This window comes from Canis aureus, chromosome 20, assembly GCF_053574225.1.
Source record: "Canis aureus isolate CA01 chromosome 20, VMU_Caureus_v.1.0, whole genome shotgun sequence".
In the NCBI taxonomy this organism is placed as follows: Eukaryota; Metazoa; Chordata; class Mammalia; order Carnivora; family Canidae; genus Canis; species Canis aureus.
In genome coordinates, this window is record NC_135630.1 from 35,353,106 (window position 1) to 35,379,413 (window position 26,308).

At 38.2% G+C, this 26,308-nt stretch overlaps 1 protein-coding gene across 12 annotated transcripts in view; it reads left to right on the forward strand.

Annotated features, from left to right (window-relative positions):
• Positions 1–26,308, forward strand: part of CLASP1 (cytoplasmic linker associated protein 1) — a 266,298-nt gene that overhangs the window by 177,013 nt on the left and 62,977 nt on the right. For 3 of the 12 annotated variants that reach the window (XM_077861342.1, XM_077861349.1, XM_077861348.1), the window contains 5 exons: positions 3,220–3,324; positions 7,630–7,797; positions 21,424–21,527; positions 23,501–23,524; positions 24,937–25,181. In XM_077861342.1, coding sequence (XP_077717468.1) covers positions 3,220–3,324; positions 7,630–7,797; positions 21,424–21,527; positions 23,501–23,524; positions 24,937–25,181 — 646 coding nt within the window. Of the gene's footprint in view, positions 1–3,219; positions 3,325–5,636; positions 5,664–7,629; positions 7,798–13,519; positions 13,628–21,423; positions 21,528–23,500; positions 23,525–24,936; positions 25,182–26,308 lie in introns of all 12 variants that reach the window. The other 9 variants (XM_077861340.1, XM_077861341.1, XM_077861345.1 and 6 more) reach the window with 6 other exon arrangements.

Consider the following 26,308-nt stretch of genomic DNA (forward strand, 5'->3'; position numbering starts at 1 on the left):
TGTTGAGCTACATATCAATCCTTTATGGAATGAAGCAAAAACAGTGCTTAGAGGAAAATTCATAGCCTTAAGTTTGTATTAGAAGAGAAGCATTCAGGAGGTTGTTTCCAAAAGTTAGAGAAAGAACAGAATAAACCCAAAGGAGAGTTGGAAGGAAATAATAAAGATAAGAGTACAAGTTAATGAAGTAGGCATTAAACATTAACAAAACAGGATTAAGAAATAGAAATTGTATGAGGCATTGGATAATCCCAGTCTTTCATAAACTCCAAGTAGGTGAGAATACTTCCCACATTAATGCAGCTGATGTAGCCTTAGCACTAAACGAGAGAAGGGTACAGTCAAGACATATTGTGTATGAGTATGTACATTGTGAGAGTTTATCTTGGGTCTAATAGCTTAGAAACTTCAGCTTAGAAACTTCCTGATGGATCAGCACATTTAAGAGAAGAATCCTCTTACCTAAGAAGATGTAGAGAAAGCATAAAAAAATTCAATTATTTTGGCAATTAGGAATACAAAGGGGTTTTCATAGCCTACTGAAATATCATACTTTGTGAAATTCCCTGATTAAAAAAAATATATGGCTCAAAGCAACAAAGCCTACCCATGTAAGTGTGGACTACATGTCTAAGACAGTGAGATAAAGACAGAGAAATGAAAGAGTAGAGTTTGAAGGGAAAAAAATGGTCTTGTTTGTAGATAGTATATTTAGATGACCCCAGATAATCTACATACAAATTAGTAAAATTACCAAAAGTTTAGCAAGATTCCCAGAATCAAGATCAAAATATAAAGATTACATTCACATTTGTCTAGAAATTAGAAAATACAATTTAATGTATTTTGTGTCATAAAGAAAAGGCACCTTTGAATAAATCTGTAAAATTTAAGACTTTTTTTAAAGTAAGACTTTTAGACAAAATTATAAAGCTTTATTATAAGACATTGAAGAAAATGAAAGATCAAGATCATAAATCTGTCTTACCCCGCCCCCCCGCCCTCGAAATTAACTCTGCATTCCACATAATGCAGTTAAGATTTCAGCAGGTTGTTTTAAAATTGTATCTTTGGATGCATATTGAAGAGAACAAAGGCCTTGGGGGAAAACCAGGTTGGTTTACTCTACCAATTAGCAAATAAGTTTTTGTAAGCTATTCACAACATTGTGATGTTACACTGGTATGGACACGTGGACCACTGAATGAGACAGACCAGACAGTTGAGAAACAAGCCCACACATGTATTTAAGTACTTGGTAAATGACAAAAGGCGGCTTTTAGATCAGTAAGGGGTTAAGAAAATGTACTTGGATGCTGATTAGTCATATGGAAAAAATAAAGTGGGTCTCTACCTCCTACAGAAAAATCAATTCCATAAGTGACCTCACAAATAAAATGTTGAGCAAAACAGTAAGTTTTGGAAAAATATATACCCTTTAATACAATTAAAAGCATTTAAAATATCTAAAACCATGCCATCTGTTTCTTGGTTATACACCTAGCTATATTAAAAGTTTCAAGAAATGCAAAAGGGGATGATGAATGCCGGGTTTAGGACCAGGTTACCAAATGTTGGGAGAAAGTAGGGGATACAGGGACATATAAAGTATCCTTTTGTGTCCTACATACAGTGAATTTAAAATAGGAAGTGAGATTCAGTTGGTTTTTCATGTTCACTGACTCAGTGACTGCCTTGATTTAACTTCCTTAGGAAAGTAAAATGTCCTTATTCATATGTCAGCCAGCTAGCCAGACAAGCACAGGTAGCTAAACCAGTGGTGTGACCTTGGACAAATTAATTAATCCCCGTTTCCTTGTTTCCTCATCTGTAAAATGGAAATAAAATGTTCTTATGAGAATTACAAATTCACACGTGTTCAGCTCCTAGTATGATACCATATAGCTTTAGTACAGATTCTAGAATTTGTGGGTCTTTGCTTAAACTGCTACTAAAAGTCATTGATTCTAATTTTAATTTTTTTCTTACTGCAGTGCTTTTATTGCTCCTTACCTCTTTTTCTTGAGCCCTTTTCAAGTCTTAGGATTTGTTTTTCTGTATTACTTTTCTGTAAGCTTTCTTAAATGATGAAGTAGAAGTGGTTTTGAGCAATGTAAGATGCCAATGCAAGTTCCATTGGTTTGTGTTTTCCCGATCAAGTTGCTGTTCTGATTGACTTATGGCAGGAGAGGCATTTTGTGCCCCTACTGAAACCAAAGAAGTCCTGAATTTTAAAAAGTTTTAATCTCCAATCATCACTGACTTTGCATTTCTGAGTTCACTTTTGTTTTTAAGGTTTCATGATTTAGTAGCAGGAGTTGAACAGGATTGCTTTACTTAGAATGGCAAATGGCAAATTCTTCTCATAAATGCCTGTGATAATTGCTTTTTTTTTTTTTTTGGTCGTTGCTTCTCTAGCTACTCTGTAATATAGATTCTGTCTTCATCTTTTGCAGTCTAGAAACTTGTTGTCACACATGCTTTAAACTAGAAGTTTAGGGGTGCCTTGGTAGCTCAGTTGGTTAAGGTCGGCTTTCAGCTCAGGTCATGATCCCAGGGTCCTAGGATTGAGCCCTGCATCAGCCTGCCTCCACAGCAGAGTCCGCTTCTTTCTCTCTGCCCCTCCACCTGCTTGTGCACTCACTCTCTCTCTCAAATAAATAAATAATCTTAAAATGTTTTAAAATAGAGGTTTAATGCTATATATCAAAACATTCTCCAGGGTGCTATAGCTTTTGATTGCTGAGTTATGGTTTTTTGGTGGTTTTGTTTTGTTTTGTTTTGTTTGCATTTACTCTTATTTCTGTAGTATTTTTCTTAAGATGACTGCTAATATTTTTCTGCTTTTGGAAATGACAGATTTGTAGGTAGTAAAAAAGAATTTAATGTGAAAAACATTAAATTGTGGAAAAAAATCTTCAAATGGATATCACCTCCTTATCTGCAAATATGATATGCTATAATACTTGTAACAGAAGCACCTTCTAGGTTCATGACTCATTCTCAGGAGTTGCTACATATCTGTAGAACTTGTGTGTGCAGATAGAATGCGCATGTGTGTTGTACACAGGGAAATGGGTCAGGACTGCACACGAGGAAGACCTGTGCCCCTGCAGGTGGCCCAGTCAGTGCCACTTGGGTGTGATCTGGGTTGTTTTCTTGAGTAGGTCTCACTGACTGAAAACGTGATGGAAACACCATTTTTGCTGCATCTTCCAGGTCGGATCCGCACAAGACGTCAGAGCTCCGGTAGTGCCACCAACGTCGCTACCACCCCGGACAATCGAGGCCGCAGTCGCGCCAAAGTGGTTTCACAGTCCCAGCGTAAGAAGTATATTTTTTACTCTTTGTTATCTCAGTTTTGTTCAACAGCCCATTCTACAGTTGAAAAATTTATAGTTATTTTCATTACTTCAGGGGAAAACCGCATTTGTGTGGCTCCAAGCTGCCGTGAGTAGTCTTGATGTTTGTTGGGTACGCTTACAAAATGGATACTTTGGTCTCCCTTCCAGGTGATTTAAATTTTGTATTATTACACATTAAACATTAAGATGTGGTTTCTCTCCCTTTCCTCAAGCATCTCAAATTGAGATATACCTAGGCTGTGACCCATTTTACTGTTGATAAGGAGTCCCTCTGATGTAATTTAAGAGCAGTACCTGGGGATTATTTTAATGTGGAGTTCTTGTTCAGTGGTAATGAGCAAATCCATTAAAAGCTCTCCCCATTAACCCTGTGTTCTAACATCTGCAGCCTGCTCTTCTCCACCTGCCAGTGTGGGCTTCTGCTTTGCCCAGCTGCTCTCGCTTCCATTACTGCTTGTCTGTACATGTTGAGTCACTTGGCTTATTTAGCATCAGCCATGAAAGCAGCCATAGATGGAAGGAATGTATTCAGATCACTCTTAGGAACCACCCCAGTGTCTCACTTCCCAGCCACACTTGACTTTGAGTCTCCTGCTCCTTCTGTATGCATGTAGAGTGGAGCTGGGTGTCCCAGTTCTCCCGGGCAAGGTGAGCGTGGGGGAGGAAGGCTCTCCTTTCCTGGGAGTTGCACTCGGTCCCAGCACAGCACTCCCCAGCCCATAGGTGTCTACCTCCTCTGTGGTTCCCAGGAGCTATCTGGCTTGTGTAGAGAGCACTCAGTCTGTGGCCAGACCTTAGGTTCTGGTTAGTATTTAGAATGCCTTTCTCAGCTCCTTGTGAATTCAGATACTCTCCTATGCCCCTCTGGTAACTCTAGGCCTCATGTTAAACAAATGTAATATCCTTTCTGAAAAGAAAGTATAACATCGGTCATACATTGCTAACAAGCTAGTCTGATGCAGAAGCACATGCTTCTGGTGTATCACCCAGGTGTACACAACATAACATGCGTTGTGCACCTGTAGACCTTGAGAACAGTATCCTAGCTCTGGTTATTCTGTTGAACCCTAGTGATGCCTGGAGTCACAGATGGATAAAATGCTCTGGTCATGACCTCATAAATATAAATCAGGTCTTCTCGCAGAGAAATTTTTCTTGACAAATGCTGTTCAAGATTCAAAATAGAGGTTTGTATGTTAAAATTGAGTTTAATAAAAAAATGTCTAGTTCTTTAGCCATGCAGTGTTAGTTCCTTTCTTGGAGAGTAAGGGTTAAACAGTACTTTACATTACTTTATGTCTGTTTATTGGCATTGGCCTCTGCAGGGGTTCCTGCCTGTGGCCTGGCTCTTCTGCTTAGGAGGTAGTGAAGACTACATTGCTTCTGTAGTGGGGGTGAGGGCAAGGATAGAGCTGTAATTCTTTAGTCTTGTAGAAATACTCTACCCTATCTTAGCACTCCACTTTAAAAGTCTTCAGCTTTACCTTACCAAATTCCACTCACAGGAAGGGACAACCCAGCAAATAATCAAGACTAGACCTCAAACTTATGCATATAAATTTAGTATTTAAAAAAATTGTTATAGGAGGTAAACATGAGCATCTTTATATGTTTTACAAATGTAGATACAGTAGCATTCAAAGTCCTGGTATAATAGTGAATAGAAAAAAAAAATAGCGAATAGATTTCATTAACATTAGATTTAGGGCCCTAAATCTATTGTTAGGCATATTTTAAAAATGCATATTTTAAATATTGAGGATTTAAATATGTTAAGATTAGCATTTAAATATTTGAGGATTTGGCATAGGATATTCAGATGAAACTAGTTAGTAGCAGTTTCTTTGGATGCGTGATGTTTATTGAGCACTTCCTATGTGTTAAGTACCAGTCACAGTGGTAGGAATCCATAAACGAATAGGATCTAGTCACTTCTCTAAGCTTGCTCAGCACTGAAGAGTAGACGTGCTCCCGGAGGCCAACACACTGGTCTTCTCTGCATCTCCTCTGCCTGGCACTGTGCTGGCACATAGGTTTCTGAGTGTTCCATGAACAGACCTAAAATAAATGCTGATAGAGTATGATAATGACTACAGTAAACATAGGTACAAAAGTAAACTAAGAGGAAAAAGACCCAGAAGAAAAAGCTATTTTTGCTAATGTGTTTGTGAACAAAGACATTTGTGTTGTGTTGCATGCTGACCTTCTGTATTGTGCTATTGTCTTTTAATCCACTTTTTGCCTGTCCTTTGGTCTGCTCTCATAATCAAGGATCCAGATCTGCTAATCCTGCTGGTGGTAAGCCATTTCTCTTCTTGCCTTTTTTTTTTTTTTTTTTTTTTTTTGCGTTCTCCTTCACTCCCTGTCCCATGTTCCTTGCACAATATTAATTTCTATGTTTATTATGAGCTTAGTTCATCTTTCTGCATTTTTTCTGCATTTTCAAATTCTAGAGTTTAGAATGAATTTCTTTTCTCCTTTTACATAGCTGAATAGTCCATTTTGGGTGCCCAAAGTTAATGGGCAAGATTAATAAATCCTGAGACAGGTTCTTCATGGTGATGTGTACCAGTGATTTTGATAATGAATTTCACTTTAAATTGTAGCTGTCATTATCAAGTTCTAATTTTTGTGAGTAGTTACCTTAGTGATTCATTTGAATGATGGAGGGGTGTGTGGGGGTGTGTGTTTCAAGGTTACATGTTATTTAAAAGGCTTTTTATCTCTGGGTCATGCTATTCTGGTACACAATAACATGGATTTTATGTTTGAGAATTTTATTGCCTTCTCTACTTAAGGAGAGTGTACTAAGTAAATGACTGCCATTTTAGTGTGTTGATGCAATCTTTAAAATTTTGCTGTTTTAAGAAAGAATGCTGTCTCATGAGAAATGGTTATATAACTATCCAACCACTTACTCATTTATAAAAATCACTAACTCTGTTATTTATTTTAAATTTCTGATTCTCTTGTGTACATCTCAGGGCATGTGGTCTTACGTAATTTCTACTTTTGTAGATTTCTGAGATTTCCTTTGAAACTTAGTACACAGTTTTTGTAGTATGTGTAGAAAGGTGAAAAGAATATCTTCTGTTTGTTGTACATGTGTGTGTATGTGGGACATGTGTTTATTACATATCTGTATAATTTTGACCACTCTGTCCATTTCAGAGAGGTGTATTAGTTATTAGTTTCATTAGTTGTTATTTTCCTTAGAGAGACACTAATAATTATGGCCTTCTCAGTTTATCCCTGTATCTTTATCAATTTTATGTTTTATATTTCAAAGCTGTGTTACTTGGAGCATAAAGGTTCATGATTATTATGCCTTAATAGTTATTTTTTTATCAATATGAAATATCCCTTGTCCTTTTTTAACGTCTCGTTCTGTTTTGTTGTTTTGTGTTAGGTGTGTTGTTTGTTTCTTAATGAACAACAGCAGTTAAATATCATTTTCTTTTTTTTTTTAATTTTTATTTATTTATGATAGTCACACAGAGAGAGAGAGAGAGAGGCGCAGAGACATAGGCAGAGGGAGAAGCAGGCTCCATGCACCAGGAGCCCGATATGGGATTCGATCCCGGGTCTCCAGGATCGCGCCCTGGGCCAAAGGCAGGCGCTAAACCGCTGCGCCACCCAGGGATCCCTCATTTTCTATTTTTAAATCAATCCAAGAATTTCTTTCTTTTAATAGATTAATCTGGCCACACTTAGTACGAATAGTGATATGTTTGAGTTTATTTCTACCATTTTTTTGTGTGTGATTTTTTTATTTACCATGTTTCTAGTTATCTTCTTGCCTCCTTTTCTTCCATTTGTGTTCTTGGATCTGTTTTCTTCCACTATTGTTTAAGAAATTTCTGTTATAATTCTTTTCTTCCAATAGTTATACTTAAAATTCTTCACATATCAACTCTTATAGAACAAACAAAACAGTAAACAAGCACCTTTGTGATTATTTGTAGAAATTTGCTGCGGAATAGGGAGCTGTTTATACTCAGCTCACTCTTTTGAATCAGAAATTTTACTGTTAGTTTTGTAGAACTCCGCCTATAATTCTTCTTTGTATAAACATTCTTTTATGATACTTGATGTTCCTTTATGCTCCATTAAAAAGAATTAGTACTACCACCACCAAAAAGCCATTTTTATATAAAATTCTTAGTGTTTGATCCAAATTAATGTACTTACTGACTTCTGAAATTATTATAGTTTCTTCCCTGATTTATAGCTATTCTTCAGTTTTGTTTTGTTTCATTTTTAGCTGGCAGCCGGTCAAGTTCCCCAGGGAAACTGTTGGGAAGTGGTTATGGAGGCCTTGCTGGGGGTTCGTCAAGAGGCCCACCTGTGACCCCCTCTTCAGAAAAACGAAGCAAGATTCCCAGGAGTCAGGGATGTAGCCGAGAAACAAGTCCAAACCGAATAGGATTAGGTAAGGATTCTCAAAGACCTCGAAACATCATTCCTAACTTGGTCATAATTTTTATTATAATGTAATGATTTTGTCTAATATTGGAAATAGAGATCTGTTTTTGAACTGAGGATGTCACTTTGCCTGTGTTAAAAAAAAGACATTCTGATTTGTGCATTTTACAGACTATGGCATATTCAGGTTTGAATTACAACTGAAAACTATATGGGCCTCACCATTCAGATTGTCAGGAAGGAATTACATCACTGTGGGCTTTTGTGTTTTAGAGCCATTTCACAAAACGTTAGAATTGAGGAAGTGGGCAGGATTGTTTTCTTCATAATTAGGAGCAGTGTTGCTTTTCATCTTTCTTTCATGGATTAGCACTAAGTAGCCATTAATATACATATGTTTTCAAAAGCTATTTGTAGAGTCCCAAGTTTATTTTGATTTTATCTTCTCTAACCTAATTGGTGGAACTTAAGGTTAAATAACATGTATAGTTACTTTTGACATAGTGTTGCTCAAATGTGAAAACTTAAGAACAAATTAAAACCAAATATATAATATTTTTGTATTGTAATATTTAGTTTCTTTGTGACAGTCTGTAGAATTATATAAATTACTCTCAGCATCTTATCCTATTCATATCTATAATCTGTTTAACATAAAAGATGTCTTTTGTAATATATTATGAGAAATCTCTTAAATTTTTATTGTTTTCCGAGGGTATAAATCTATTAACTTGACATTAGAGTACTACTATATTCTTCAGTCCTGTTGGCTTATCTTTCTCATTTATTTATCTCATCAGCAACTTCCACTTGACTATTTCCATTTTTGTTAAACCATAGCACCAGAAGATAAAACATATGTAGCTTCTGATTTTCAAAGAGTTTGTGGTCTTAGGGGTAGAAATTAAGACAGGATGACAGATACTGTGACATGCTGCTCTGGGACCATAGAAAAGGAGTGTCTTAGGGCCGTCGTGTGCCCCAGTCCTCCCAGATTTCCTGCTAGGACAGCCTTCCCAGAATAGGTCCATTTTTGATGATGTGTAAGTAGGGTTAGGCAGGGTAAGGAGAAGAGGAGATAGGTATTCCAGGGCAGAGAGGAACATGTGCAGAAGCAGTCAGATGGGAGGGAACATAATGCGCTATGGGACCCACAGGTAATTTATTTGTTTGCAGCAAAGGAAGTTTGTCAGGGTGAGGTGGGAGAAGGACAGAGGGACTGGGAGTGTACTTCTGGCCACCTGAGCTACGAGAAGGCAGGGGCACATAGTTAAGAAGTGGATTGGTTAATAGTTGGTTTAACTAACATTTCAAAAGCAAGTGAGAAATGTAATCAAGCAGTGGTTTTGTTAATTCTACATGATCCCAAACTTCTGTTGATATTATATAGTGTGGTCCCTGAGCTGACAAGTTACTTGGATCTAGTAATTACAAATCCTGTGGATGCACGCGGGAAGGTATCATGACTAGAATGTCTAAATTTTATATTTGAGGCTGTAACAGATGTATGTTTGGATCTAGTTTTATTTGGAAAATGAGTTTGATTTCATCATGAGGTTTGGGCTGCCCTTTTTGGTAGTCAATTAAATGTATAGGATGTCTCTTGGCAACCCAGATTAGTTTCATACTTTTAAAAATTCTTTCTTTTGGGGGGATTTAACATATTATATTATTAAAAATGCTATTTTTACCTTTTCTTGGTATTAGAAAAGAAACCATCCCAGGTTGCCACACATAACTCTAGGACCTGGTATTCCATGGTTTTAACTAGGAAGTTTGTGTTGTGGATAGTTGAAAAGACAGCATTTAATAAGCCTTTAAAAGGTACTATGAAACATTATCCATCAGTAAGAACGAAATAGGAACCTATTCTCTTTCAGAGAGTTCTTATTTGAAAAATATTTTGGAAAAAGTTATTTCCTTGATGCTCATTAAGGGGATTAGTTATGTGTAAAGCTTTGAGGTCATTCATACGAATCTGATTAAAGAAGGTGTTTGTTTAAATTTCTGCACATGGTGAAAATACAGTATGAAGATAGATAAATGAATCAAGTACATCTTTCTACTTTTTCCTGTAGTACTGCTGAAAGATTCCATTTTATAGGGTGTCAGGTATATAGCATCTTTAGCAGTAGATCGTCCGTGGTTGTGATCATTTCGTTGATACTGGCTTGTATACCTGTATGTCTATAAGCATTTGGTTCATTGTATAGCAACTTTAAATATAAATATTCAAAAATATTAAGCATCTTCTAAGAATATTTTGTTTTATCCCAAACCAATTAATAGTTTTAATCATCGCTAAACTAGGCTTGGAATTTGCACTAAGAATTAATTCTACAGATGACCTACAAATTATGTTTGGTTCAGCTATGCCTCATATGTGATAAAAATGACACCAAAGGTCTTATTTAGCATTTATGTTTTCTTAAGCAAAACAGGATATAATTCCTATTGTATAACCAAGAGACAAACATCCTACTACTATTTTTTTTCTTGGCAGTTTATTCCTTCATAAACTGTTGAACCAAACAGAATAGATCGTAAATTATTGCATCTTGGGGTTTAATTCTGTTATTGATGAATAATAAAGTCCTAGAAGTAGCTAATATCTGTAGCAATTATATTTCAGAAGTTTGCCTTTAGTTTCCTTCTTCCACTCATCTCTTGAAAATGCTATAAAAGTTTTTGGCAGCTTATATTCTGTGGATGTGCATTTAAAATGTTTTCAGATTTTCTTTTTTTTTTTTTTTTTTGTTTTTTGTTTTCAGATTTTCTGATTAAAAATATTTTGAAGGAAGCAAAACTTAATAGTAATCAGTGTCACCTGTTAAATTAGACTATTGCGTACAAGACCGCAACATGAAAATCCCCAGACGGAGAGACATTTCATGTTAGTGCTCCTTATTTCTCTTGTATTTCTGCTTTCAATGTGAGTTCTGGTAGGACCCATCCCTTCCTTACAAGGCAAAAGTCAAGATTAGCCCCCAGAACACTCTAAAAGTAGAGTGTACTTTTGAAAGCCGGTCAGATGGATTTTTCAAGGCTCCTCAGCCTTTCCTGTAAGCACAGGACCTCAGAACCACCGAAGAATACTGCTTTCATAAAGTTCAAGCAGCAAGCAAGCCTTCATGCCTCTTCCTCTTCTGTTATGCCTTCACTTTACATACTCTCATAGAGAACAATTGGTTTTGGCACTCCACAAAGAGGTTTATTTGATATTGTTTTTCAGGTTTGACCATCTAATTAATTAGTCTTTATAAAAATCTTTTATTGATATACATATTTAAAATCCTCTTTGTAGAGTGGTCTTTGGAAGTGATATTAGAAGTAGGCATTCCTCCTCTCGTGTTTTAAATTATCCAGCATTTGACCTTCTGCTGTGACCCCTAGATGCCCTTTGATGTGGTGTGGGGCAGCTGTGGGCAAATGATTACAAACTCGTAACCAGAATTCTTTCTGTATATGTTGCTAGCCTGTGTTAAGGAAGCCAGTCGGCACAAACAGGGTAAATAAACTTTCTCTGGCTGAAATACTAAGGAAGGGAAACCTTGTTAAGAATTACACATATTGTTGTTTCAGACCATGTCTGCTTATCCCTTTTCATGCTCTTGTCTTCACAAAGCAGGCTCAGCGAGAGACAGCAGAGATTTCCCATTGTTGTAGCATGTGTATTATTAAAGCAAGGGAGTGGAAGCAGGGTAACAGAAGTGATCAGGCAAGAACTATAAGAAAATGCCTAACTTAAGCATGTGCATGTGTGAAACACTTATCCGGCTGTCTTTGTTTCCGATTGTTCGGAGTAGGTGGTGGAATAAGATTTTCATGTACACCTTTCAGCCAGGAACTCAGAGGTACTCATGTGTGTACCTTATCTCACAGCACCTTTCTCATTTAAATGATGGGACTCTTGCTTCTAGACTTCCTAAGGGGAGCCTGAGGTAAGGAGAGGCACAGTGGCTGAAACCGGTGAGTTAGCACAGAACCGGAGAAGTCCTTTCACGAATTTGATGTGGTATTAATCCTCTAGGGACGAGCCTGTTGCTTCATAGATTCTAGACAGCTTCTCATATATCGGTGTCAGTGGATGCTCCCTAGTTTTTTTTTTTTTAAGGGTTTTTAAATTTAGCTCCTGTGCTTTTGCCCTCCTCATAGGAGCCATTTAGTATTATTATCAAAAATTATGGATTAAACAGTCATTGCTACTTCAGAGGAAAACCCAATGCCTCCTTGTCCCTTGGCAAAATGAAGGTGAATTTAGGAATTACAACACAAGCCCTGTTTTGACAGATTTGCTCAGATTGCATTCCTGTGCTTGGTTTTTTTCTTGCTTGCCACCGCAGACCTAAGCATTTGGACATCTCTTACATAGCCGTGGGGTCTGATGCAACACCAGCACTGAACAGAGACTACAGGAGGAAGAAGTTAGTTTGGTTTCTCACTTCCAGGGAATTTCATGATTCTAGTTTGTAAGGCATTCCTGATACAGTTTGGTCATGCTGTAAATCCACCTTGGCTCTAAAATAATAGGCTCTGCTCATTGCAATAGAGCAAACATGGCTGGTTTTACATCAGTGAATCATTTTTATTTTTCCCCAAATGTTCAAGAAAGACATTTCTTTCCAGTCCAGAATTAGTAGATCCACTCAAGATGGACGTATTTATTATCTCACCAGCTATTATGGAGATGGCTACACACATTCAGTCTGCAGAGTCATTTCTGAGTATTTTGCCAGTAGTGTGTCTTTGTTTCTCCAAACTAAGTTAAAAAACAAAAGCATCAAGGTCTTTTCTGAGCTTTATGGTCAAGTTATGTTAGTCCTTAAGCTATTCATGTGACCTTGTCTTCTCAGTGTTTTGTAATGTGAATGTAATTAAAATTACCCATGGATAATCATAGGCAATTGGCTGTTCTCAGGTCAGCGGAGGATCTTTTTAACATGAATACTGGGATTGTCAGCCCACATACCATAGACCCATGTGTAAGGCTGTATAAGTAAAGATACTCGTAGGGACCATGGGCAGATCTGTTTGGATTCCCACAGAAAAAGCAGGAATGAAATGTTGGGACTAGTAAATAAAGGGATAGCAATCCCAACTCTCTATGTTGGTTTAGATAATTAAGATATGTTTGAAGCATCTAGATACTTACTTGAAGTGGGCAGGTTCTACAGCTGTCAGTCCTTAGGACTTCTCTTGGTAAAGAAGCCCAGGCTGAGAGAAGTGAACCCTCTTCCTTTTAATTAGGTAAGTTCATGGATTTCAGTGACTAGAGCCTTTATTCTGTGTTTTTAATCCAAAATAAATTATCTTTCTAATAATGCAGGGTATGTGAAAATGGCTTTAGTCTTTTATCATCTTGTTGAAGTTTGCTAAAGCCATAAAAACCTGATCATTTTCTAATAGGCTTTTTGATCTTGGATTTCCTGATGCTAGTTTGCTCTTTGGAAAGCTTTCTTTGCATTTCTTACATTTAGGTGTTATTTCACCTCCATACAAAAACCCACAGCTTTCCGAAACCTTGAGCATAATCGAGTTTTTATGCAGACCCTCTCCTGTTGTCAGCACGCCAGCCAGTGAGGCCTCAGCAGGGACTCAGCCATTGCGATGAACCCCCAGCGCGGACAATGTCATGATTACGTTAACGGAATGTGACTGACGTTTTGTGAGTTTTTCTGTCTTCATTAAACTTCTTCACCTTCTCTGAAACCCCTCATGCTGCACACTAGCACGGAGCAGCCGTATCCCTCGACCCAGCATGAGTCAGGGATGCAGCCGTAATACCAGCTGTGAGAGCAGCCGCGATACGAGCCCCGCTCGGGGCTTTCCTCCACTCGGTGAGTACATGTAGGCGCTGGCTCTCGGAGCAGAGTTCCTTGCCCTGCTCCACATGCTTGGCCCACACACTGCCAGGTGGAATGGACCTGCTCTCCCTCCTCTACTGTCCTCGTGATCCTCTCTTCTTTCTTTTCCTCTTCCCTAGTTACCCTCTGTTGTCCCCCCTCTGCATGCTTAAAGTTTGGCCATTTCCAATTTTTTATATATAGGAGGAAAAAAACACCACTTCACTCTGTACCGTTGCCATTTGTGACCACTTGCCAGCAGGCAGGCCCATCTGCGTGGTCACTTCAAACATATGGGGTCACTCAGCCAAAGTGCACTGCTTCCTAAAAAGTAGAGCGAATCCAAAGTTTATCTTTTGTCATTAAATTTTGACAATTTGTTTTTAACTGTACCCAAGGTCAGGCCCTATGTGATTCAGTTCAAAGATGGAAAATAAAATCATGATAACATCTACGAAATGAAATGTGCTCAGTTGAGGGGTGATAACATTAAAATGCTGCATGGACAAAGGTATTTAGCCATGCTTTTGTTAAGTGAGTCATTTCAACACTTTCTCTTAAACCCAGAGTACTTTTTTGATAGACTGCTTAGGTGTACAGCAAAACGCACAATTTTACAATGTATGTTTTTAACTGATCAGGTATTTTCATTCTTCCTGGGTTCAATAGGCTATTCAAAGGCTGTGACCTGATGCCCTCCAGGGCAGAGATTTACAGTATTTGGTCACCATATGGTGGTATTAGTAATGTATCTCAGGTCACCAGCCAGGTGCCATTCAGGGCTGCTCATCTGCCATCCTCAGTATCTCTTACAAACAGAATTTGTATTTTCACAGTTTTTAGGATTCAAGAAAAACTGACAAAAAGAGAAACATGTTTCCTTATAGAGTATCATATTTGCCTTTTCTTTTTAGCTTCAGTAGTCTAAAATGAACATATACCTCTTACCTAGTGCAAATTATTAATCCCCAGAGACCCCTAGAAAGAACACACACTTTCACCAAAAAATGCTTTGTATTCTCCAGTAATTGTGTTTTGGTTCTTTGCCATATTAATTGCTATAAAGCTGTGTATTTTCTTTTTGATCAGCATTGCAGGTAGAAATCATTTCAGAATGTTAGGCCTAGACCTGAAGTTGTTATATGAAATTGTGGACTGCAACAGTCTGTTATTTCAACTCTAATTATGGTCTCTCAAGTATAAAAGTGTCACTCCAGAAAGTGGATGATAGATCAGAAGCACACAGTCTTAATATTTGCCTCTCTCTGCTCCTAATGTCATATACTTCTTCCTAACATCCTTTTATCCCATCAGTATCAATAATTAAAATCCAGATATACTTCCTTATAACCTGCTGTCCTTTATGCAGTTAAAGCCATGTCAGGTGAGTCCCTTGACTTAGTTAGAAGACACCTTTGTGAGATAGTCTGCCTGATGAGTGTGAGATCCCAAACAAGGTGACTTACCTCGTACACATCAGCTATTCCACAGCAATCTGAAGCATCAGAACACAATTCTCAACAATCAAAGGTGGCAATGATAATTTTTTTTCTGAATGAACTGGTGATTTTTCCTTTTAAGTTAAGGCTGTATATCTCTGCATCCTTGCTGACTATTTGGCCTTCTAAATAACCTTTTATATAAATGAACGATCCAATTCTTCTATTGGTTATTTGGTCTTCTTAGGCAGTTCCGTGTTTTTATTTCATGTATGTACTGGCGTTTTTGTTATTGTCCATGGAAGCAGCCTTTGTAATCCAGCATGTGGTCAGTGGACCAGGCAAGGTGTGCTGAATTCTTGAGCTCTTCATTGAACCCTGAGTTCTTGAGTGATCTGGTCTGGTTCTCACTTTCTTGGGCAAAATGGATCTGCGTAAGTGTCTTGGTGACAACACAGAGTGGTGAAATGTACAGTTGCTCCTACCAGGGCAGAAGATGTGGATGCGGATATTTCACCTTCCTAACAAACCATCATTGGCACACATCTTCTGTTGTGGTCAGGGCCATAGTTAACATCTCAGCTGAATTTTTATGCCATGCCCCCTTTTCCTTCTTGAGTTAAATCTGTCCATAAAACTTTTATCCAGTGAGAACAAGAGCAGTGATTGTGCATATTGGCACCATTCTGAGCAGGTACAGCCCCTCATGGCTCCAATTAACCCTTTGGGACAGGTAGTACTGTCATCCCTTTTTTACAGATGACAGAACAGAGATTTAGGGAGAGTAAGCCACTTTCTCAAGGTCACACAGCTTAATGATGGAGCTAGGTTTTGAACCCAGTCTGACTTCAAAGCTTGGCTGCTCCCCTGCTTCATTTGAAAGTTCTGATAATCCAGCATCTTTCATTTGTTCGTCTGAAATGTATTAAGTGCTTTCTCTCTAGGCTTAAGCACAGAGAAAGTATCCAGCAATTTTTCTCAATTATGACTTCTGGGTTTGGTGTTAGGACTGAGGAATTCATAGTTGAGTCCCTGGAGGTGGTCCCTAGGGGAACGAACTCACTGCCCATCAGACAGTGTGAAGTTTCCTCCTCCTTCTCATTCACTTTAATAATGGTTTCCCACCCTCTCTATAACTTACTGAGATTTTGTGTAAGTGCCCCTTCGGATCAATTTAAATAGCCAGGCTTCAGTTTGAAATGGGGGGTGTGTGTGTGTGTGAAAATAACTACATTTTGGTAATTGTGTATTGATTTTATGTTTGCATTTTTGTTACAAAGTTATTTTGGACCATTTTCATGGTATGAATACATATGTGGTTAAAGTGACAACTTCTAAGTAAAAGTAAGGGCTCTGCTGTAAATCAGGCTTCGACGTAAGAGGGTCCACCTTGGATTCCATTGATGAATGCTCACTTGAGAATGTGACCAAGGACTCATTACATGACAGATTTACTGTAGAATAGTTTGTTGAAACAGAACCAAAGGACCGACTTTATAAGGAACCATCAGGTATTGCTTAAAAGCTGTTTTCAGTTTAAACTTTAAGAATATGGTACTGATGTGTTGTACAGTAAATGGTATGCTCCAGTCTTAAAAAGTGTTTTGCCAACATATTTAAGGAAAGTGATTATTTTATATCTGTTTTAGAAATTGCCAATTTATTTTTGCCACTTAGAAATTTTCCTTTTGCAAGTCAGTAAAAATTTGTCCTTGTCAACCAGGTAATGTTTGCTATTTGATACCACTTATATCCCGGGTATGTGCATTTTCATAAAGTAACATGAACTTGAAAAAATACAGTTCTGGAGCACCTGGCTCACTCGGTCAGTAGAGCACACAACTCTTAATCTCGGGGTCATGAGTTTGGGCCCTATGTTGGGTGTAGAGACTACTTAAAAAACAAAAATCTTGAAAAAAAATTATACTGATGAGTTTGAGGTTCGGGTATTTGAAGCCAAAATGAAAGTATTTTCGTGTACAGGGTACTGCACTCTAATAGCATGGGTGAGAAGTAGCACTGCTTGGTATTACTTTGTTAAACCTTGTGAATTTTCTCTGGTATGACCACCATGTTCTTTTCAATGGATATAAGCATACTATCTTTTGGGTTTTTTTCCCTGAGGTAAAGAAGAGCCATATATTGCATGGCATTCCATTCTATAAATTCACATTTTTAAACCAAGTCTATTTTATGGTTATTTCTGAAAGTAATTATGAGGACAGAGTTTAGCATATAATTCCTCAGATTGATGAATTAATATGCTTATTATGAATATTTGCTAATAAAGTAATATTTAATTTGCTAATAATTAGAAATGTAAATTGGAATTTACTGGTAACCATCACTGCCACTGCCAGCACCCGCAGCACTATGACTGTTGCTCCCACCATTTATTCAGTGCCTGGCACTGCTTTACGTGCTCTGTGTATGACCTCTTGCAGTTCTCTCCACTCCCAAGAGGTACGTACCATTTTTAGCACCATTTCCAGATAAGTAAACTGAGACACGGAGAGATGTAGCACTTGGCCTGAGGTCCTCCAGGTGATTGTAATCAAACCAGGATTTTGCCCACGCCCCACCCCCCCACCTCCGCCCCGCATTAGGAGTCTGTGCTCTCATAACAGAGTACCGCAAATGCCTCGCCAAGGAAGCCTCTAAAAACCTGTTACGGCTAAATTTCTAGTAGTTTATAAGTTTATTGATAATTAGGATATTTGTGCAACAGCAGAGCAAAAATTGGGGGGAACACAGGATTTCATTTGTTGAGCCCCTTTCTCGTGATTTCATTCTGTTTCTGTTCAAATAACATGATGAACTTCTCTGCTTTTGTTTTTGGTGCATGATTGCGTATGCATCACGTACTGATGAGGCATCTCGTGAGCTGAGTAAATAATCCATTCTACTGCTGTTCCCACTCAATATCTGGACGGTGCTCTGTGACTCCTGACGTCCTCATGTTGTGTATTCCCATAACGGCTCATTGAGGCTTCGTGGCGTGAATATAAACCTGGAGTCTGAGTTTAGGCGGTTGCCTAAGGAACACCGCAAAGCGTGCCTTTGTCATGCCTGTGTGTGTGCTAGCCGTGTGAGAGCCAGCAGGCTGCCATAGAGTTTGAGGACTGGCACTTGCTCTCCATTCATTTCCAGCATCATTTCCTTTCATGAGAACACATGGCCTCGTTGGGAGCAGTCCCTGCGTTTCCTTCAGACTGTGGCGTTTTCTGTCTCGGGTACTTCTGTGTTAATCCTGTGGGTGTTGCCGTTCCTTTTACCTGCAGCCTCTCGACGTCATTCCAGGTCCACTAGTGCCCTCTCCACTGCTGAATCTGTTGGGCAGTCAGGTGAACAAGTGCTAACTGCATGACTTGGCTTCTTCATATGGTCCAGTTTCACACTCATTTTAGCATTTGTTTTCATCAGTGTCGGCTAGCACCTGGCATGTATGCACTTCCCATTTGTTTTCCCCAGCGTGCTTTTATTTTTTTAAGTTGTTGAATGTTTATGGTTCTGTTAATAGGCCGTAGATGCTTTATAGCCTGTTTGACAACACCATTTCTCCAGTGTTCATGTTTGTGTGCAAACAAAACAAAAACACGGGGAAGGGCTTCTTCCCCTCCATTTATACCCTCCCTCAGGAGAACAGCCACCCAAAATAGATATCCTGAAAAGTCCTTGAGGGGAAAGAGGGGATGGATTTCACCCAGCAGAGTCTTTCATTTCCAGAGGCTTTGCTTCCAAAAAGTGTTGATTACTGACGTTAATTATTAGTGTCAGATTCTCGTTATTTGGAGGAACTGTTTAGTTACTAAATGTTCCAAAGCCTAGTGTGCATAATTTCATATGGATAAATATCGTCCTAAAACTTCGCAAAAATACAAGGTCACGATTCAGATAATCAGGTCAGGTGGAAGGTAGTCTTTGCAGCCTGTGGTCCCCAAATGTCCCATCTCAGCCCGCTTTAACCAAAAATCCAAAAATACCAAAAATCCCCCAGGTAGCCATTGGGGTAAAAATTAATATGCATACGGAAATGCATTAGTTTGCTGGATTTAACGGACATCATTTTTATATGCTAACAGTCCCTAAGGACTACAGTTCTCTCACCTGAGTAAAACATTACACAGACTGTTGATGGGGACAGCTCTTGCCAATTCATTGAGTTATTTTCTCTATTCTTGCTCTAAGCGAAGTGAGCTATATTTTTTGTTATGTACACTCTGATGAGTCCAATCCCCTGAAGTCAGGGACCAGACTGAGGGCACAGTCACACGTATCCATCTCTTGGGAAATGGAGCTTTGTGATAACATCAGAGCAGAGCAGCAAGTGTAGAACAGATTTTGGTCTGGGGAGAACAAAAGGCTTGTAACTTTGCTCAGATCCAGACAAACATTTCCCCTTCAGATTAGAAATTCAAGTGATCTATGATATATATCAAGTGATCCTGCAGTCACTGTGTACGGCGGAGCTGTATGCATCTGGGAAGCACAGAATTACTGCATTGTTCTTAAAATTTTAATTTTTGTGTCTTAAAAAAAAATCAGTATTATCCCTGGAGCAAGAATTGCTGGCATGAGATATACTTTTTTTTAAAAATTTTTTTTAGATTCTGTTTTATTTAAGTTTATGCTGGGTAATTTTTAAATGGCTTATAACTGAATTACTTTCATTTTGTTACTCATAAATCCCTTACTATCTACCCTTTTTTAATGGAAAAAAAGACTTGCACAAAGATTATGTTTAAAATCATATGCACAATAAATCTCAAATTTACACTTGTTTTGTATTTCAACTGATTATATATATGTGTGTGTATATATATATATGTATATATATATATATGAAGATCTAGATAGAATTGTTTTTGGTCTCTTAGTTTATATGGCATATCATCTTTTAAACATAGCAGCTAAGACAACATAGAGTGTGACCAACAAGTGCATTAAAAAAGGGGATAGTATAACATACAATTTTTGTTTCCTTATAAAAATTCATGACTGTATAGCGTTTTGGTTAGCAGTGTTTAAATTTTTTCCCCTCGATGGCGCTGGAAGGTGTGATTTTTTTTTTTAAACTGACATTTTAAAAAAGCTAAGTGACACCTCACTTTTACAGTTCTTGTTTTCTACGAACTCTTGTTATATGTCCAGAGCTTAAAATATATCACTTTATAAGAAAGATCAATTCCTGTAAACCAGATTTAGCTTTCCTTTTATTCTAAACGTTTCACTATGAGAATATGGCTAATAGAGAAGGTTGTGGGTTTTTGTTTTTTTTTTTTTGTCCAAACAGGGTCTTATTTGTTCAAAAAAAGAAAGCATTTTTATCTTAACATTCTTCTTCAAAGGTTTTTTTTCCTTTTTTCTTTTTTTTTTTATGTATTAGCATTTTAAATAAGAAACTTCTGCCAGTAAATAGTGTGATACACTTAGAAAGTGTAATTTATATGAACTTTCTCCTGTTACAGCTTTAACCTCAGCTCTTCTTAAGGAAGACTGCCCTTTTGACGTAATGGGCCTTTTAAAAAGCTAGTCTTCATTATCCATGATCTGTAACAGGCTTAAAGTAATTGAACTACTGAAATCTGCTTTAAAATCTCTGGATCATATCCAATTTTGTTTACATGTATAGACTATCCTTTGAAAAGCCTTTGAGAGACTAAGGAAAAATGTATACTAACGTTACCTGAATGGTTAATGTTTCACAGTGAAGATGCTGGTTTTTTTGTAATGAGCATTGAAGAATTTTAATAAACTGATTTTTAAATACCCTTTGGTGTCACAGGAATCATGAACACATACTAAAAATTAGTTGAGCCCAGTTCATGACAGTTAAACAGTAGTGAGGCTAAAGAAGATTTGCAGACATCCATCAAATATGTTTGTTGCAAATTTTAACTTTTTTATTACACATTGCATTAGAACTCTTGTGAAACCATGCAGCTTTCTAATTAGTTTGACCAAACATCAGTGCCCCCCTCCCCCCTCCCCGCCTCTAGAGGGAACACTAAATAGATTAAAAGACTCCACTCACAGCCCAGCTCACTTCTATAATAAGTTCCCCTTTTCCCCATGTCTCAACACTTTTCAAAAATAAGAATCATTAAAGAACTGTTTTAGTTGTTAGGATGCTTTGTAGCACGATAGTATTAAATATGGAACATCTTAACCTCCGCTGCTGGTAAACAAGTCTAGTTAGAACTGAAGTGGGGGGGGGGGGGGTAATTAAAATTGGCTAAAGACTTTCCAGTGCCTCTGTCCAGTAGGTGGGAAGAGGCAGGAGCCCTTGCAAAGAATTGAGAACATTTGAATTAAAGTGACATATCTTTTGGTTTTGTTCTTTTTAAATAGACCGGTTTGGGCTTGGCCAGGCAGGAAGAATACCTGGCTCTGTGAACGCCATGCGAGTTTTGAGCACGAGTACAGACCTTGAAGCTGCCGTTGCTGATGCTTTGGTAAGAGTCACAGCGTGTGCAGAGGCTCTTTGACTTACTCATCCACAGTTTTCTTTGTCCTAACAGAAATCACCTCCAAATCAGGGTACTAAATCATCTTTAGCACTCTGTAAAATTGTGTAAATACTGGGTACACTTATATTATTATCACTTTCCCTTTAAACTTTTATCCCTATACAGAAGTGAAAATTGTCCTTACAAAAAACACTAGCATCAAGTGTTTCTTCTGTGCTCCTCAGTATCAAGGAAGTTTTGATGACATTGGACCTCTCTGATGTCATTGGGCTTTTTTTTTTTTTCTTCATGTTTGTTTTACTTATTTTTTTCAGCATTTCCTTTTTTCATTCTCTGGCTTCTATTGCTTTATAGGTTCTGATGGCATAGCCTAAACATACCATCATAATACTAGGTAACAGAGTTTGTGGTTTGAAAATCTCACATTGAATTCATGACCACACTAGTAGTTCCATACGATTTTACCTTTGTTTTTTGTCTTTAAAAATGAGCCATTAAGTCATTATTTAAGGAAACTTTCCAAATTTTAATGCCGATAAAGCCTGAAGATATAAAGCACTGTTGGAATGTGTTTTTGCATCACTATAATGTAGTATACTTTATGTGTGTGTGTGTATATATATGTGTGTGTGTGTATATACATACACACACACACACACACACACATATATATATATATATGTATAATTAGAGGTCCCTCAATTTGTGGTTATAGCAAACCCCACCCCAGGTAGAAGCAGCTTGTGGTCAAATTGCTTTTTAAAGATGCATTTCAGCTGGTAGTGACACTGCCTCTAGCATATTCTTGTTGATGTGCTCAGCATTTAAAATAGAGCCTCTTTAGAACTGTCTGATCTCTGGCCTTGCTTGTGCTGTTTTAAGATATATTGTTGTCTCTCCGAGGAAAAAAGTATTATAACATCCTGCTTTCAGACCCAGACATGTCTTTCATCTAATCAAAATGTTATAGTCTATGGCTAACAGAGATTCTCACTTTCCTCCCTTCCTGTGTTGCCCTCATTTATTCTTGCTCAGTCAGATTTCTTTGACAGGCAACTGTGAGCAAGCAGTTTGCCACTCTCCTGATGCTTTTCCTGTAAGCGGGGGCTGCCTGGCCAGCTCTATTCATCAGCCTCTGTGAAGAAGGGCTTTTTTTTTTCCTGGCAGGTGCTGGAGTTCAGGATAATTGCTCTAACCATGGCTTTGACTTCAGAGTCATGAGCTGGAACAGAACTCTGTGAAGCTATTTTTCCTTCCAAGCTGCAGCACTGAGAATCTGTCACTTATTTATTCAGAGACCCTATTAGGTCAGAGGGGTAGGAAATGATGGATGTGCAAAAAGCTCTGAGTTAAATGGGACTTGCAGTTAAGGTGGGGGAGTTCCCTCATTCTTTAAAGAACTGCCCAAGGGACTGTGCACAAAGTTCTAGGAGGCAGAGTCGGACTTGAGAGCTTGAGCTTGGGCTTTCCTTGACTTGGGTTTTTCTCTGATCTCTAGCCTTCAGTCCACTCAGGCTGCCCATATTACTCTTTGTTCAAACTGCTTGGTCTCCCCGAGTGACCTGCTGCAGAAGAGAGAGCACAGGAATGGTACACAGTGTTTGCTTCCCAGGGAAGAAGCCTCAGGGGCAGAGAGAATTGAGCATAGAAACAGACAGGAGTGTTAACAGCAACTTTAGAGCCCTATCTCAGTGGTGTAGGAAGAGTTTTTAGTGTAGCAAGAAGCATAGCATGTACCTGAAGGCATTTCTAGGAGGTGTAGGAAGGGCTAGGAAATGCCATTGTGAAAGCGTTCTTCGTTATTATTCGCTTGATATGAATCGCTTGCTAACCTATATTTTTGATTTGCTAAGATATGTTTTTGCTGTACACTTTTGTTGCAAGAACAGTCCCCACATACGCTTCTGACATAATTCTCTATGCTTTTTCCCCATCCTTCAATATTTTCCTGCCTACAGCTGTTAGGAGACTCCAGGAGCAAGGTACCAGTGCTTTAACTTTTGTTTTACAACTTCATTTTTTTTCTGTTGCGAGTATATTTCCTGTAGGAGCTAGTGAAAGCAACAACGCATGTAGTATAATGTAGAAATTCTGGTCTGTATTATGGTTTAGTCAAGTCTAGTGAAGCTGTTATTAGTAATGGCATCAGTCCCCTCTCTCTGTTTTAGCACTTGTTTTTTGTTTTTTTAATGTCAAGTTCTGCTCCTTCTATCAGTGTTTTATTTATTAACCCAGTTTGTGTCTATTCCTGTGTCATTACTATTTCATGAATGGATATATTCAACATTTTTCTTATTTTATGAATCTAGTTCATATATATGTGTGTGTGTATGTGTGTGTGTGTATGTATATATATATATAATGATCCTACGATTTACCATCCTAACAAGGATACTTGTAAAAGTAAAAGGGAGTGCTACTCTAACTCTGCTGGGACAAGAGGCATAAGGCAGAACTGTCCTGAGCAAGTTTCGGTGGATGGACAAGCCATATATTATTAGAAAATTACATTTGTGAAAGAAAAAAAAGACAAAAAATTACATTTGTATGGTTTCAGCCAAGTAAGCGGGTTTTTTGTTTTTGTTTTTGTTTTTTGTAAGTGGGTTTTTTAAAAAGTTTTTTCTTTTAGGGAAAATTGTATTTTATCAGTTTAATCGCTACTGTTGAATTATTTATAAGTTTAACTTATACTTTCGTATTCAGGGTAAGAGAAACGAGTGAAGGGTCTACAGGAAGCCTGTTTGTGTTCAGATAATTTGAGAGTCCTTTTACATGGGCTAGTCTGTCCCTGACATTTCAGTTTCAGACTTTCTTAAGGAAGCATGAATTTTCAAACAAATTTTCCCACAGACCCTGTTCAAGATAGATTGCTTTTGATTAGGAAGGGGCTGGTGGATGCACATACCTGCAGTGTGGCAGGAGCTGGGCCAGGTTAGTTAATGTGTACTTCTGTGTACATTATATCCTGGTAACCAGCATGTGAGAGGTAGCACTGTTAGCATTTCAAAGATGGGGAAAGTGAAACAGGAAAGTAAGGAGGCTTTCTGAAGTTCCTCAGCCAGGTAGGTGGCAGGACTACTACCCAAGTCTGCCTTACACCTCACTAGAGTCCATACTCTTTCATCCACACACCGTACTAGAGACCATACTCTTTCTTCTCTGCTATGGATTGCTCTGCCTGTTACTTACTATTCCTGACTCAATGTCTGCTTTTCTGTTTTTATTTCCCTAATCTGTAAGCACAGGAAAGTATGGTGTGTGCATGTGCGTGCGTGCGTGCGTGCATGTGGATCTTTCACCTTTAGCTCTGTGGTCGATTTTGTGTGGTGTGACTCATGGTCATTTCACCTTCGCATGTCTTCCTCCATCACCCCACCCTCGTTGAACCTGACAGAAGAAGCCTGTGAGGAGGAGGTACGAGCCGTATGGGATGTATTCTGATGACGACGCCAACAGTGATGCCTCGAGTGTCTGCTCTGAGCGCTCCTATGGCTCTAGGAATGGTGGCATTCCCCATTATCTGCGGCAGACAGAGGACGTGGCAGAAGTTCTCAACCACTGTGCCAGTTCCAACTGGTCAGAAAGGAAAGAAGGGCTTCTAGGCCTGCAGAACCTACTGAAGAGCCAAAGAACACTGAGGTGAGGACAAGAGGCCAAGGTTGTGAGCCAAGTTTTGAGTCTCATATGATACTCAGCAGCAGCTTAGTTGGATTCCCCGTCACTCATGGAGTTAACAGAGTTCCAGGCAGAGGGGCAGGTGCTGTGGGTGCTAAGATGACTAAGATCTGGTCTTTGCTTTCCAGAGACCTTGAAGTATCTGGGAGATACTCTATAATTTATTAAGTTCCTAAAACATTTGGTTCCCTTATAGTTTACATTTATCTGGTAGGTGTTATTTGAGAAATCTTGGTACAGTTTGCAAGTTAGATAAAAAATTAAAACTACTCTGCAGATTGGTATGGTTCATTATAAATGCTTTGGAATTGTGGGTAAAATTTTCATAGCAATCTCAGCCTAAAATTTTGTAATAATGCATACATATAGCTTATGTATAGTAATGAGATACTAAAATGGAGTACTTTAAAGTAGTAACAGTATTATTACTAGAGTTGATTATTTTGTTTTTTTCTTTGTTTCTCTATTTCATAAATCTTCTAAAATGAGCATCTATTAACATATTCCAAAAAAGTATAGTGTTTATACCATATTTCATCAAATCTGAGGCATCATTGACACATTATATTATATCCAAGAAGAAATGCTACTTATTAAACCATGGCTGGCAGCACTAATATGTCTTTGATTATAAGATGAATCTCAAAATTACAAGAGATGTTAAAAAGTGAAAAATTGGTCAAGTTAGGTAAATACCTAAGTAAAGAAATAGCTGAAATACAGCTACTGTACTCTTTGGATAAGTTTTCTAAGATAAATTTTGCGAGTGGACAAGTGTCTGGTCACAGACAGGCTCCGCACAGCTAAATGAACATTGACTAGTGAATCCCTGTGCGGTAAGCATGCCTGTCCAGCCTGTCTGACTCCACCCTCCTGTATCTGTACTTGTTGCGTCCTGTTCCCCCCGAGAGGTCTTGAGTTTTGTCATATGCCTTCTGAAATGCAGATAGCCTCTGATGCTCTAGTGAGCTGTCAAAAACAAAATAAGGATTTTATTTTATTTTTTTAATTGAGGATTGTTTGTTGAGATGACTAGTCTTCAAGAGTCTGCTCCATTTGGGTGATCCTAGTTTCTTGATTTTTAGTGTTCA